This window comes from Vombatus ursinus, unplaced genomic scaffold (genome assembly GCF_900497805.2).
Source record: "Vombatus ursinus unplaced genomic scaffold, bare-nosed wombat genome assembly UNPS02014830.1, whole genome shotgun sequence".
Classification (NCBI taxonomy): domain Eukaryota; kingdom Metazoa; phylum Chordata; class Mammalia; order Diprotodontia; family Vombatidae; genus Vombatus; species Vombatus ursinus.
The window spans coordinates 28,868,227-28,882,853 of NW_020954608.1; the positions used below are offsets into that span (position 1 = coordinate 28,868,227).

At 39.1% G+C, this 14,627-nt stretch overlaps 1 protein-coding gene and 1 long non-coding RNA gene across 3 annotated transcripts in view; one reads left to right on the top strand and one right to left on the bottom strand.

Annotated features, from left to right (window-relative positions):
* Positions 1–14,627, top strand: part of PHYH (phytanoyl-CoA 2-hydroxylase) — a 26,757-nt gene continuing 12,130 nt past the window's right edge. For both annotated transcript variants that reach the window (XM_027838817.1, XM_027838818.1), the window contains exons 1-8: positions 1–203; positions 4,030–4,088; positions 4,640–4,750; positions 5,217–5,385; positions 8,510–8,591; positions 9,732–9,913; positions 10,162–10,311; positions 12,802–12,933. In XM_027838817.1, coding sequence (XP_027694618.1) covers positions 93–203; positions 4,030–4,088; positions 4,640–4,750; positions 5,217–5,385; positions 8,510–8,591; positions 9,732–9,913; positions 10,162–10,311; positions 12,802–12,933 — 996 coding nt within the window. In that variant the 5' untranslated portion in view covers positions 1–92. The remainder of the gene's footprint in view (positions 204–4,029; positions 4,089–4,639; positions 4,751–5,216; positions 5,386–8,509; positions 8,592–9,731; positions 9,914–10,161; positions 10,312–12,801; positions 12,934–14,627) is intronic.
* Positions 4,780–14,627, bottom strand: part of LOC114025381 — a 24,598-nt gene continuing 14,750 nt past the window's right edge. The window contains exon 2 of the long non-coding RNA XR_003567017.1: positions 4,780–5,234. This is a non-coding gene — a long non-coding RNA (uncharacterized LOC114025381). The remainder of the gene's footprint in view (positions 5,235–14,627) is intronic.

The window sequence follows — 14,627 nt, forward strand, 5'->3', positions numbered from 1 at the left end:
GCGGAGCTGGGGGAGAGGGGAAGTAAGACGGTGGCTGGGGCCCTCGTCCTAGTTCTGTCCGGTCGGCTCCTTGCTTTCCTCCTGCAGCGGGGATGGCAGCCGCTGCTCTGAACGTCAAGGACCCGGGGCGAGCTGGGGGAATTGCCACAGCCCGCCTCAAGATCCTGCTTGGACACCTCCAGGGCCCCGAGGCCCCAGCGATCGTATCCTTCCAAAGGGCGCTGCGCGCGCCGGGGCCCGGGGCCGGCCATCGGTGGCCGAGCCAGGAGCCCGAGCAAGGCTGCGTAGGTGCCCGCCCTGGCCCAGAGTGGATAGAAGCGAGGGGCAGCGTCTTTCCGCTTCTTCCCCTGGCATCTGTGCTTAAACTAGGAGCCTCTTTCTTTCACTGACGTTCCAGTGGGAACGGCATGGGTTAATTCGCGGCCAGTGCTCTTCGCCCTTTCACACTCTGCCTCTCCTGCCCGGGTTTGTTTATCTTGTGCGTAATGGTTTTAGAATTGTTCAGGCCACTAGGCCATTGGGTGCTGTGAAGGGCCTCTTGATCACCTCCTTCCTTCTCTACTGGTCTCTTCTGACTGTCTTATTCTTGACCTCCTGGACTGCTTTGTTTTACTCTTGCTAGATCTTTCTCGGTACTCTTTTGCTCTGCCTTACATGGCAGACATCCTGTAGGGCTCTCTGCCTCTAGGCTTAGAAGCAGTCATTGTAACTGGATTGGTCCATAGGTTTTTTTTGGACTTGGTTACTTCTTCTGTTCATGCTCCTGCTAATTTCCCTTCCAGGTTGGCTGAAGCCCTAAGAACGTCATAAATGGTTTATGTTTTTGACGGTCAGAGGAGTGAGCATCTGACCCCAAACTGAATGGTTCCTTGGAGGTTGCCAGGTTAGAGGGCACCAAGATTACTAATATGATGTCAGATTCTGTCAGCTCAAGGGCTAAAAAATCCCTGCCAGTCCTGAGTCCTTTTGCTGAACTTTTTAGATGGTTCTCTATACCCTTTCCAAGGTATCTTCTCTAGGAAATTGAGGCCCAAAGTAGTGTAATGACTTGCCTAAAGTCACACAGTCTTAAAGATTGTATGTATTTCCTTCCTGGATATCTCAAGTTGAAGGTTTTACCTTAGCAATTTTTTAGGGAAGTGTGTATACTTCACAAATTTATTTCCATTGGCTCTTTCTATGTAATATTTAAGAAATATTATTTCACAGTAAAAGAGAAGTTACCCACTTAAAATCATTTGTTTCTCTATTATCAATAGTGAAAATTTGAACTTGAAGGAATAAATGGAAGGTTTCCCTAGATGTCTGGGTTGCTTAATTTCCAGGATCCTCAGTTTCCTCCTCTGTAAAATGAGGGTTTGAAATAGTTGGCCCTGAGAGCCCTTCCCACTCTGGGTCCATGATCTTAAGAGCAGATGACTTCTAAGATTCTTTCCAAAGCTGAGATTCTATGGTTCTGTGATTGTTTTGCCAGATCATGTCACTAGTATTGAGGGCATGCTTTGGCAGGTCTGATTGATAACTCTGCCAGGGTTTTTGTTTTGATCTAGGAAAAATTCCATTTCTCTCATAAGATTGTAAAGTTGTTTCTTTAACCTTTCCTGAATATTTTTTACAACAGAATACAACAATATTCAAAATAATGGTAACTATAGGATATACATTATGGATTTTGCATTTAAAAATTTTCCTCAAATTTAGAACTGGAAAGCCTTAGAGGCCATCTGGGCCAGTTGCCTCTTTTTTTTTTTTTTTTTTTTTTTTAGTTTTTAGGCAGTTGGGGTTAAGTGACTTGCCCAGAGTCACACAGCTAGTAAGTGTCAAGTGTTTGGTCTAAGGCCAAATTTGAACTCAGGTCCTCCTGACTCCAGGGCGGGTGCGCTATCCACTGTGCCACCTAGCTGCCCCCCAGTTGCCTCATTTTGCGTAAAAGAAAATAGCTGAAATGCCATGCACCAAAGTTATATAACAATTAGTGGCGTAAGTGAAAATAGAGAGGTCAGGTCTCCTGACTACCTAACCAGTGCTTTCTTCTATATTCCATATTCTGAGCTTTGCTTTCACATTCTGATTCACTTTACCTCCTTCCCTCCCTTTGCTTTGATAACTCCTCATTCTTCCACTTCTTCAACATGAGTGTCTGTCCCCCATTTTCCGTCTGTAGTTCTATTCTCTATTCTTCTTCATAGGTTCATAGATTTAGAACTGAAAGGAGCCATAGCTGCTGTATCCTGTATTTTACAGCGAGGAACTTTGACCCAAGATGATTAAATTATTTGCTTAAGGTCATGAAGGCAATACGCATCAGAAGCAGCTTCTCTGACTCCAGAATCAATGCCCTTTCTATTGAAACATGCTGATCTAACCTATCCATGGACAACTATCGAATCAAAACTTCCATCCAACCTCTCCCCAGAACTCCAGTTTCATATTGCTTTCAGATTGTCCTGCTGCTACCTCACCTTCACCTTGTTCAAAACTGAACTCATCATCTACTACAAGAAACCTGTCCCTCTAACTTGTCCATTTCTGTTGAAGTCCTCTTGGTCACCCCACTTCATAACTATATAGTCATTGTTGACTCTGTTCATTCCTGCAGGCTACATAAACAGTAAGTCACCACAATCTGTCATGTTATCTCCAAGGTGTCTTCATCTATCCTTTCCTCTTTTATACTTCATTGTATCCTTTCTAATTCAGGACCCCATTTCTTCTTGACTAAAGTATTAGAATAACCTCCTATGTAGTCTTTGTGTTTCCAGTCTTCCTTCTAGCCTTCACACCACTGCCCAAGTAATCTTCTTATGCATCAGGATGATCACCTCACTTCCCTTACTCAAAGACCTGTGATGGCTCCCCATTACCTGCCAAATAAAGTATGAACTCCTAATCCTGACATTCAAAGCTATCTGCAATCTAATTTCAACCAACTTTTATAGCTGAGCGATGCATGTATCATGTCTCTAGGTATCCCCAGTACTTAGCACAGTGCCTTGAACTCAGTAGACACTTAATAAATGGTTGAAGTGAATTTGTTGAAGGAGTTATTTAATGCAGATAACAACTTTGTAAGACTTAATATATAGACTGCCTTTATAAAGTTATTTAGTGATTCAGTAATAAAGCTGGAAATAGAATCTTGTTAACTGATGCATCTCTTCCAGCTAGATTGTGTTCTAGGATTCAGTATTTATCTTTCTCTCATTTACTTTTTATTTTTTCAGACCCTGCCTAATTACTTCCAGTTTTTTGCTCTAGACTCCCACTCAACTGGATACAAAAATTAGAGAGTGTTTATGTCTCCTCATATGTAAACATTTAGAACTTCGGGAAGAACATTATATTCTTCAGGTTATTCAAAATTAGATTAGATTATGTGGACTGGGAACAATCTTTCTGTGTTCAACCCAAGGCCAGACTGAAGAGGCAGTATATGATGTAGAAGAATGAGTGTGGTGTAACTGGAGGCCAGAAGATCTATTTTGAACTCTCTGTGTGACTTAGTTTCATTCAATTCATATTTCTTGGCCTCAGAGCCTTTATCAGTTAAACAAATAGTGTAGACTAGAATATCAGAGGTTCTTTATCTGGCATTGATGAACTTGTTGTTTTAAAAATATTTTGTTGGGGCAGCTAGGTGGTGCAGTGGATGGAGTCAGGAGGACCTGAGTTCAAATATGGCCTCAGACACATAACACTTACTAGCTGTGTGACCCTGGGCAAGTCACTTAACCCCATTGCCTAGCCAAAAAAAACAAACAAAAATATTTTGTTAACTGTACTTTTGTAGCATTAGCTTCCTTTGTAGTCTTATGTATTCTATTTTATGCATTTGAAAAACCTAATTCTGAGACATGGTCAATAAACTTGACAGACTGCCATAGAGGACTGTGACACAAAAAAGGCTAAGACCCCTGGGCTCAAGGATCTCTCAGGCACTTTCATCTCTAAAGATAAAGTGAATGCATATATTGTTAATGGGAAAGATTTTGCCTTTGAGTATTTTATTTAACTTAATGTGTATACTAGACAGCTTACCCGACTTCAGCTGCTGTTGTACCTGTCCGTTTACATCCTCAGAAATTCCAGTAAGTGCTGTTTTACTTAATTTTTAAAAATAATGCTGTGTACATAATTGCATTTTATGTAGTAATTAATGCTAGGAGAACTAAGTAGCTCTTTGCCTGATTAGAATTTTTATTATACATAATTTCAAATCATCAGACATGTTTTAATTGATGTGGTATTCTGGACCCTCTTTTAGAGAAACCAGTTTCATTTTAGTTGCCAAGAGATGGCTTGTAATTCAGAAGGAAGAGAAAATGTCACAAACTATGCAGTATGGTGACTATATCTATCGGGATTGATGAATATGATATTGAAATTAGTTTGTGTCTTGATTATATTAGTGCACTGAGCAATATTTTTATTCTGTCCTTCTTAAATTACTTTTTAAAAGGGGATCCCTTCATGTTTATGGAGTGCATTTTAATGCAGTCCTGTAATTCATATTCAGGCAAAATGAAAATATATCATCTTCAAAATTATTGATATTGATATGCTTCCCCCCCTTCTCTCCCTGTTCTCTCATGCCCTCTTCTCCCCACCACCTCGTCTCTCCCTCCACTTTCCCCCATAGGTACACTGTGGATAATGATGTCTTAACCCTAGAACAGAGGCAATTTTATGAGGACAATGGTTTCCTGGTCATAAAAAAACTAGTGTCTGAAGCAGATATTCAACGCTATAGGTACAGTATAGCCATTTTAAAAAATAATATAACACAAATGGAATAAAGTTTATTAACATTAGTTTGTCTAGGGTTTCTGAGGCTTCTTTATGGCTTGGGATTTAAGCATATAGTGGGAGGACATGCCTCTCAGTAAAGCACCGTAGTTATTTTGTCAACAATATCTTCAGGCATTTTGAACCTGGTGGTGAATTTCAGCCCTGATTCTATTAAATGATTGTGACAGCAGGGGGCAGCAAAATCATCCACCATTTTCTTTTCCAATCTTGGTAGCATTTCTTTTTGGGTTTGGATACCGATAAGCCGTAGGTGAAGAGACCTGTGAAGGCCTCTTGAAAACTTCCTCAATGTGTCTGCTGAAATGGCATCTTTGAGTGAATGCTGTCAGTGAGCAGTGTTATGCTGTTAAGATATCAATTCTGTGGTGTTCCAAAGGATGATGGCATCTTCAATTTGATTTGTCCAGGGCTCAGTTTGAAAGGATCTGCAGAAAGGAAGTGGAACCCCTCGGATTAGAGATCATGAAGGATGTGACCATTGCAAAATCAGGCTTTTCTCCACATGAGAAAATAACTGCAAAAATCCAGAATTTTCAGAATGATGAAGAACTCTTCAGCTACTGCACTCTGCCTCAGGTTAAAAGTTTTGCCTTGTTTTATTTTTATTTAAAAAAAAAACACCCACAGACTTTATTTTTTAAAATGACAATTGTCTTGCTTACTACTTTTGTGATCTATTATTTTTTCCTAGCTCTGAAACCCTTTACACCTATGGCCCTAGATTTCATTAGGGCTGGGAGAATGTTCCGTGGTAGAGGGAAATGGAGACATTTTTACTCATGTTAAGTTGAAGACTGGTGTGGTGTTGTGGAAAGTGTACTGGACCTGGGATAAGGAGTGACCGAGGTTGGGGTCTTTGCTGTCTCACTTACTAGCTTTGTGCTGAGGCTCCCGGACCCTTGTTTTCTTCTTCTGTAAAATGGAGGAAATAATACTGGTACTTCCTTTCTCACAGGAATAGAATGGAAAAAAGTGCTTTGTAAACTTTAAAGCACTAAAAGCCCAGGTTTTATTATTGAGTTTGGGACTTCCCTAACTTTCCGAATACTGTCACCAGAGGAGGGAAAAAGGATATGGTTTGGCTTGAATAAGCGTGATTAGCCTAATATTTGCTATGAATTTTAATTTTTTAATTTTTAATTAATTAATAAGCATTTATTTTCTCTCCCTCCTCATTTCAAAAAGAAAAGCAAAACTCTTCTGACAAATATGCATAGTCTAACAAAACAAATTCCTTCATTGGATGTGCAAAAAATTGTGTCCAAAAAAAAAAGTTATGTCTCATTCTTTTGAGTCTGTCTCCTTTTGGTCAAGAGATCTTCCTGTGAATTGAAACCAGAATGTCCGTGGACACGTCACTAAGCCTTGGTTAGCCTGAATTTCTCCTTCTATAAAATGTGGGTAATACTATTTATTTTACCTATATCACAGGAGTGTTGTCAGGAAAGTGCTTTATAATCCCTTAAGTTCCCTATCACTCACTAAGCATTTGTTAGGTACCTACTATATGCCAGAAACTGTGCTAGGCCTAAGGATTCAGAAACAAACAAACAAAAAGGAAACAGTTCTTCCTCTCAAGAAGTTTATCAGAAGAGAAAATACATACATCTGCAAGTATATGCAAGGTAATTTGGAGGGGGACAGTAGCCACAGCAGTAGAAGGACTGAAGGAAACTTGGAAAGCAGATGGCATTTGAGCTGAGTTTTGAAGGAAACTGGGAATTCTAAGAAGTAGAGGTTAGGAGGGCAGCTAGGTGGTACAGTGGATAGAGCACCGGCCTTGGAGTCAGGAGGCCCTGAGTTCAAATCCAACCTCAGGCACATAATACTTACTAGCTGTGTGACCCTGGGCAAGTCACTTAACCCCATTGCCTAACAAAAAAAACAAAAAAAACAAAAAAAAGAAATAGAGGTTAGGAGAAATGCATGAATTGTCATAATAATGAGAAGTCATTAATGGTAGTGTAAAAAAATCCTTTGTCTGTGGTAAAGAGCAAAGCAGCACCGATCTAAACTGTAACACATACATCAGAGTTGTGCAACCCTGATACTTTGTTAGTTGCTCAGAACTATCTTCATTTTTTAATCAGTTGATTGTACTCTCCCTTCCTTCCCTCCTTCCACTTCTTCTCTGTCGTTAGAAGATTAAAATTGATTTGGTTTTAGAATTTCATGATAGGTTTTAAAATAATGATACAAAACCAAGTCTGTGTATTATCGGGTAAAAATTGACAACAATAATTGCTCCACTCTGGCTTGTTACCAAAATGGGCTTAAAGAAAGTTTCTTGCTTTGTGCCATCACCATCTTGTGTAACCAATTTAAGAAGAACCTTGCGTCATTAAAAAGGGTTAAAAAGTAAAAATACAACTGGTCAAAAATGGAATAAGAAGAACCAGGAAAACAGCATACACAATGATTACCCAAAATGTGAACGGAAAGATTAACAAGTAATTATGCATTATGATGTGCTAATTGTTTAATGATGGTGTTTGAATTATGCCTTAGCAACAAAAAAATGAAAATGATTTTGTCATGATTATTTAATTTTGTGATATGTAATTCAGTATTCAGGGCAGCTGGGTGGCGCTGTGGACAGAGTGCTGGGCCCAGAATCAGGAAGACTCCGGTATCAGACACTTACTAACTGTCTGACCCTGGGCAAGTCAATTAACTTGTTTGCCTCAGTTTCTCATCTGTAAAAATAAGCTAGAGATGGAAATGGCAAACCATCCCAGTATCTCTGCCAAGAAAACCCCAAATAGGGTCATGGAGAGTTGGGCATGATTGAAATGACTCAACAACAACAATTCTATATTCACTATATAATTTTAATGACTGAGTTTGTCCCCAAAGAAGAGATATGAGATGACACTTCTCCCATATTCTGTAGATGTGGGAGACTGTGGGCATGATATACTATGGATCATGTCAGACTTTCTTACTATCTTATTTAGTTGTTTTATGCAATTTTTTTCATCCTTCAAACTTTATTATAAGGGATCAATCTCTAGAATGAGGTAGAGAGAAGAATACAGAGGGACATAGGTGATATAAAAACAAATGATGTGAATAAAAATTTATTTTAAAAAAAGGTAAAAATCCTTTCCCCTTCCTGCCTACTTTATTTCAACTTTGAGTTCTTTTTTGAAGTCTTGCTTATATCACCTATAGCTAGTCAAAGAAGGTCAAAAATGCATCTTAGAGCCAAATAAATATTTTGGGAGGAATAATTTTTTTTTTTATTGAGACTTGAAATCCACTTCACACATTTACAAGCTGTGTGACCTAGTATGGTACAATGGAGAGAAGTCTTTGCTTGGAGTCAGGAACGCCTGAGCTAAAGTCCTAACTTAAATACTTATTAGCTGTGTGATCCTGGATAAATCACTTAACTTCTCTCATTTTCCCCATTTATTAGATGAGGGAGTTAGACTCTGGCTTCTAAGGTCCCTTTCAGATCTAAATCTATGATCCTAAGTCATTCAAATTCTCTGAGAGTTAGTTTCTTCATCTGTAAAATGAGAGTAATAATAGAATTTACCTCACTGGGCTGTTGTGAGGAGCCATAAAGCACTATAGAAATGTGGGTTACTGACATTGTTGTTATTTTGGATTTAATGCAGATAGTTGAAACTTAACTTTGTGCTGTGATCTATGCCTCTAGTTTCTCATGAGCTTTTTCCTCTCCCTATCTCAGATTGTTAAATATGTCGAGTGTTTCACTGGACCCAATGTCATGGCTATGCATACAATGCTGATAAACAAGCCTCCAGATTCTGGTAAAGAGCTTTTATTTACATTAAGGGCTAGTTGGTGAGGGACCTGTGGAATGCGGATCAGGAAAGATATACTGGTTGTATTATAAAAATTGAAGTAAAATCAGCATCCCGGCCTACACACATTGAATCAATCAATCTAACAATTAGTAATTTGGGGGCATATATGTGTCCTTTTAAATACAATTTAAAATTATTTACATTGCTATAAAATCAAAGTGTGACAGTCTCAGATATTTATTTGTCCATAGCTGTTATTACTTCCTTAGGTTCAGAGGACTGGAAGTGCTTATCTAGCCCACTCATTTGATCTATGATTTCATTGGGATAGATGCTGCTCCAAATCCAAGGCAAGATCACAATGTTTAAATAACTTCATAGGTCTTCAGGAGAATTATTGTAGCCAAAAACCTGTCCTGTGACTGACCTAGTGACGAGGCTCTCTAACCCTAGTTAGGCTAGTGCTTGGACACTAGACACATAGGATAACCCTAGGCCCATACTCAAAACCTTTCATGTTTTGATAGCACTTGTCAGAGCCTGTTCTCCATTGGCATTGCTTTTTAGAACCCAGGCTCCCGACTACACTACAGTGAGGCATTGGAGTAAGTAGAAAGTAGAAGAATAGATCATATTCCACTACTATTAATAACCTAGCCTCTTAGAAGATGGCTCAGAGAGTTATAAATGACCAGGCAAATCCTCACCATAAGGGCTGTCCAAGGAATTTGAGCCTGAGGGTAAACTTAGCCAAGGGCATATCCAGAGACCGGTTCAGTGGGATTTGTGTATGAAATCAAAGTATGCAACATTACTGACCACAGCTTCTGTGCCTCCCCATCAAGTCACATTCTCCTGAAATCTGGTGGTGCCTGGCCACATTTCTCTATTCAGCATCTTACGGTGATATCTGGTATTTGAAATCAAGTCTCACTGAAAGTCCTCTACAATACTTAACCTTCTGAGCTGAACTGATTGTTATTCCTGTGATTGTATTTCTTTATATTTTATATTTTTCTAGTATGCATATTTCTTTATAATATAAACTCTTTATAGGAATGGATATTGGCTGTTTGTATAGGGAAAACTGAGGAGTTCTGAGGCTACAGCTTCTTCTAACATATGGGTTGGGTTCCATTTCAGGTAAGAAGACTTCTCGCCATCCCTTCCATCAGGACCTGCACTACTTTCCATTCAGGCCTCCCAATTCCATTGTCTGTGCTTGGACTGCCATGGAACATATTGATAGAAACAATGGCTGCCTGGTTGTGTTACCAGGCACGCACAAGGGCACTTTGAAACCACATGACTATCCTAAATGGGAGGTAGGTCTGACTACTGAGAACATGCAAAAATAGAGCAAGAGGGGTTAATAGAATTTGTCCTTATAAGATATTTTTCTTTGAAAAGACATGACAAGTGAAAGGCCTTTCTTGGCCCAAAGCATTATTCTGTATTTTGAAATTTGGATAAAGAGAAGACATTAAAAGACTATTATTTGCTCATTCTAAGTCATTGGTTTGATTTGTTTTACTTCTTCTAAGTCTAAAACATGGTTTGTTTTGTATTCTAGGGGGGAGTTAATATTATGTTCCACGGTATCCAAGACTATGATTTAAACCAACCCAGAACTCACCTTGTGATGGAGAAGGGAGATACTGTTTTTTTCCATCCTCTGCTCATTCATGGATCTGGAAGAAATAGAACTGAAGGGTTCCGGAAGGTAACAAACAATAATTTCCCTTCCAACTGTAAATAAGTTTGTAAATAAATTTTTCTTTTTGGTTAGGCAATGGGGTTAAGTGACTTGCCTAGGGTCACACAGCTAGTACGTGTTATGTGTCTGAAGCCGAATTTGAACTCAGGTCCTCCCAAATCCAGGGCCGGTGCTCTATTCACTGTGCCACCTAGCTGCCCTGTAAATCAAATTTTAAAATAGCATTCCAAACCTATATGAACTCTGATTATAATTACAAAGTGTCAATAAGTGAAGATTTTAGTCTATTTTATTAACAAGGAAGCTTAATCTCTTACTTTTATCAATAAAGAACCAAATTCTATGGATGCCCTATTGATTGACAGACATTCATTTCCTCAGAAAAAAACAGCTTGCTTTATTTTTGTTTTGCATTTAATTTTTGGCCTATGCTGCAAACAATACATGATATCATTGCCAAAACATAACAACATAATCTGGAATTTTTATAGGACATTACTACTTCTCCTGCACTCTGTGGTCTTGTCCAATTGACCTTTTCTCTGCTCCTCACACTCGACATTCCATCTCCCACCTTTGCCTTTGCATGGATTATTCTCCATACCTGGAATGCACTCTTTCCTCACCACTGCCTCATAGAATCCCTCTTCCTTCAAGATGTAGAACAAGCACTGTCTTCTACATGAAGCTTTCTCTGAACACCCCTTCCTCCAACTGCTGCTGCCCTCCCTCTCAAATTACCTTCTATTTGGCTAATTTGAATTTTTCTCTTTAATTTATTTGTATTTATTTCTCATATATATACATGCACATACATACATATATACATACAAACACACACACACACACACACACACATACAGTAGTATAGATCTTAAAACCACAGTAAGACTTTTGGGATACCCTATATACATCCTTGTTGTCTGTCCTATTAGACTGTAAACTGCTTGTGAGTCTATTTGCATTCCCAGTGCCTGGCATAGTCAATCAGTCAGTCAGAAAACATTTCTTAAGTACCTACTTTGTGTCAGGCACTGTGCTAAGGTGGGGATACAAAAAAAGGCAAAAGACAGTCCCAGCACGTAGTAGATACTTAATCAATACTTGCTGATTGATTCTTCAACTTGGGCAGCTTAAGTGGACAGAACTAAAGACAAAAGAGAAGGCAATGTCTTTCTCTAGTGCTCTAAGAGATCTGTGTGGGTACCCTCCCCTTCCAATGATGTAGACTTGCAATTCCTCTGATTTTCTGTGGTCAAAAATAATTTATCATCTTGTCTATCACTTAATTCATTACTGGCCCACTTTGTGGCTGGTGAGCTTCTCTGAGTTTAGCTTTAGACTGGTCCTTAACCAACTTCTTCCTGACTCTTTATGTGAAATTTTTCTACCTTGTACTCTCCTAGTATGAACTTCAAGAACCCAAGGGTCACATCCATACCACAATGAGGCATCAGAGCAGGACTTTACTATCTTTACCATGGGAAAAATCCAACTAGTGCTTAAAGTTCTGTGAATAACCTTCACCGTAGGTCTCTGAAGCATTTCTGGCAGAGAGGAAATTCACCCTGAAGGTTGTGGTTACTCTCACCACACGATGAAGAATTCTCATAATGTTCTAGTTTAACTGCAGCCACTTGAATTTGGATTGCCATTCCCATTTTCTAGGAGCAGGCAAGAGTTCAAAATTTGCATTTATTAATGCCAGAGAGAAGCAATATAGGAGTCATTAGTATGTGTTGATTGTAATGGAGCTTTAAGTATTCCTTTAGTCTGGTAGCATGTTTATTATTTTCCAGTAGAGCACCTTGATTATATTATTATCTTAATTACCATTTAAAGAAATAATCTATTGTAAACTCAGCGAGATAACTTCTATGGCTAAGAGGCTAATAGGATAATAATTTTGGAGATGGAAGGGGATTAGAGACCATCAAGGCCAAACCTTCTCATTTTACAGATGAGGAAACTGAGGCCTAGATAGTTGTGACTTTCCCAAGGTCACCCAGGTGGTAAGTGGCACAGCTAGGATTCAAACCTAGGGCCTCTGAATCCAACACTCTTCCCACTGCAATAAGCCATAATTCAAAAATAAAACAAATACTTATCAAACACCAACATTGTACAGACACTGTACTCAATATTTGAGAATCCAAAGACAAAAATAAAACAATCCCTGCCTTCAAAGAGCTTACATTCTCCTGGTAAGTGTTTTAAGGAAATTGAGGAATCTTCTGAAGATTAAGAACACTGAGCCAATGAAAAATGTTAAGAATACACAAGTTGTGTGAATAGTTACCTAACCCTTTCAGTTCTTTTTGGGGAAAGAATGACTGTAGTTTAGAACTGCTTGTGCTTTTAAAACTCCCCTACAGGGGCGGGCTAAATCGTAGTCCAAGATAGAAGCTAAGTACTCAGTTGTGTAATTCATTTATTGCCCCTCAGGGCCAGTAATAATTGGATGTCTTTTTCTATTAATTGACCCAATGTATACAGGCGATTTCCTGTCACTTTGCCAGTTCTGATTGCTACTACACTGACGTGAAGGGTACCAGTCAAGAAAACATTGAGAAAGAAGTCCAAGTCATGGTAGAAAAAAAATATGGTGTTGCCAATGTCAAATTAAAGGTAGGTCTGTATGAAATGAAAAGGTGAAAAACTCTGTTTTTTTTTTCTCTTTTTAAAAATTGCAAAGTAGTTCCCGATGGTATTTAATTTAGATATAGGTAGACCCTGCATTAAGTTGCCCTGTCCTTTCACAGTAACATTGTTAATACATCCTATTCCTACATGCCAAATCTAATTGGCATGATGGAAGAAACATGATATAAAGTGATTTTCTTGGAATAATTTTTAACACTGTTCTCATGGAAGTGGCAGTGCAGTATAGTGGGTAGAGAGCTGCCCTGGAAACCAAAAAGACCTAGGTTCTATCTAGTCCTGTCTCTGTCATCTACTGGCTAATGTGAGTCCAGGCAAGTCCCTTAGCCTTTCAGTGTTCTAGGTAACTATCCAAGACTGTAAGTTGCAGAGAAAATATTGACTTGCCGTGGTAGAAGGCGTTTCCTCCTCTGGAAGTTACCTGTACCAATGAAATCACAGGTTTATTTCCAGTCCCAGCCTATGGAACTAACTGCCCCCTGTAATGTTGTTTCACCTAACTTATGTTTTTCTCACTCCCATCTACCTCTGCCTTAAGACTTTTCCCAAGTCTCTTTTCAGCTCTGTCCTGCCCTCTCCATTATAACCTCTGAAGCACTCATTTAGTCATTAACAAACTTCCCTTCAGCAAGATACAGTTTCTTTCCTTATCTCTTTTAGTTAAATCTGTTTTTGCTTTTGCTTTGTCTGATATCAAGGTTGCTACCCTTACTTTTTTTGTTTCTGCCGAAGCATAATAAGTTCTGCTCTAGCCCCTTACCTTTACTCTTGTGTGTATCTCTGTGTTTCAGATGTGTTTTTTGTAAACAACATATTGTAGGATTCTGGTTTTTAACCCATTCTGCATTCTAGATTTTTTTCTGCTCATATTCCTCTCATCTTCTACCACTCATGGAGACCTGGCTCATTACAGAAGATATTACATTCCTGGCCACTGTCTTTAGTAATGATAATAACAGCTAGCATTTTGTATAGCCCTTTAAGCTCATATATTATTTGATCTTTGCAACAATCTTCTGAGGGAGAGAGGTTTTATTATTGCCCCATTTCAGAGTTGATGAAACCGAGGTTGAGAAAATTTAAATGATTTGCCTAAGATCACACATTTGGTTAAGTATCTAAGATAGGGTTAAACTCAGGTCTTCCTTACTTCAAATTCAGTATTCTATCCATTGTGCCATTGAGGTGCTACCAAGTATTGGATGTGCTTTCTGTCATGTCCGCCAGCACAAGGAGCTAAGAAGAGGAAAAGGCAAATTCCTTGCTCCTCACTTCCATTTTTAGACCCTCTCTTTACTGTCATTACTCAGCAGTCTCCCCGCTTTGAGGTTTATTCCATGTACATACGTCACTGCATCTAATCCTTCTTGTAGTTATCAAAAGCCTCCCTCCTTTCTCTAGGAATTCATTGTCTGAATCACAGATTCTTCTCCATTCCAGCCTCCCCTTAAACTTGGGGACTTCAGTGTGCACAAACACTCTGGCCTTCTGGTTCATCAACCCCCTCAATTTTTCTGTCCTGTATCCCCACTCCACCTACTGAGGTGGTCATACCATTGATCTTCTCCTTACCCATGACTATGCTCTCTCCACAATCAAGAACACTAAAATTTCTCCATCTTATCAAAAGCCCCTATCATTCCAACTCTGCCTGCCTTTGT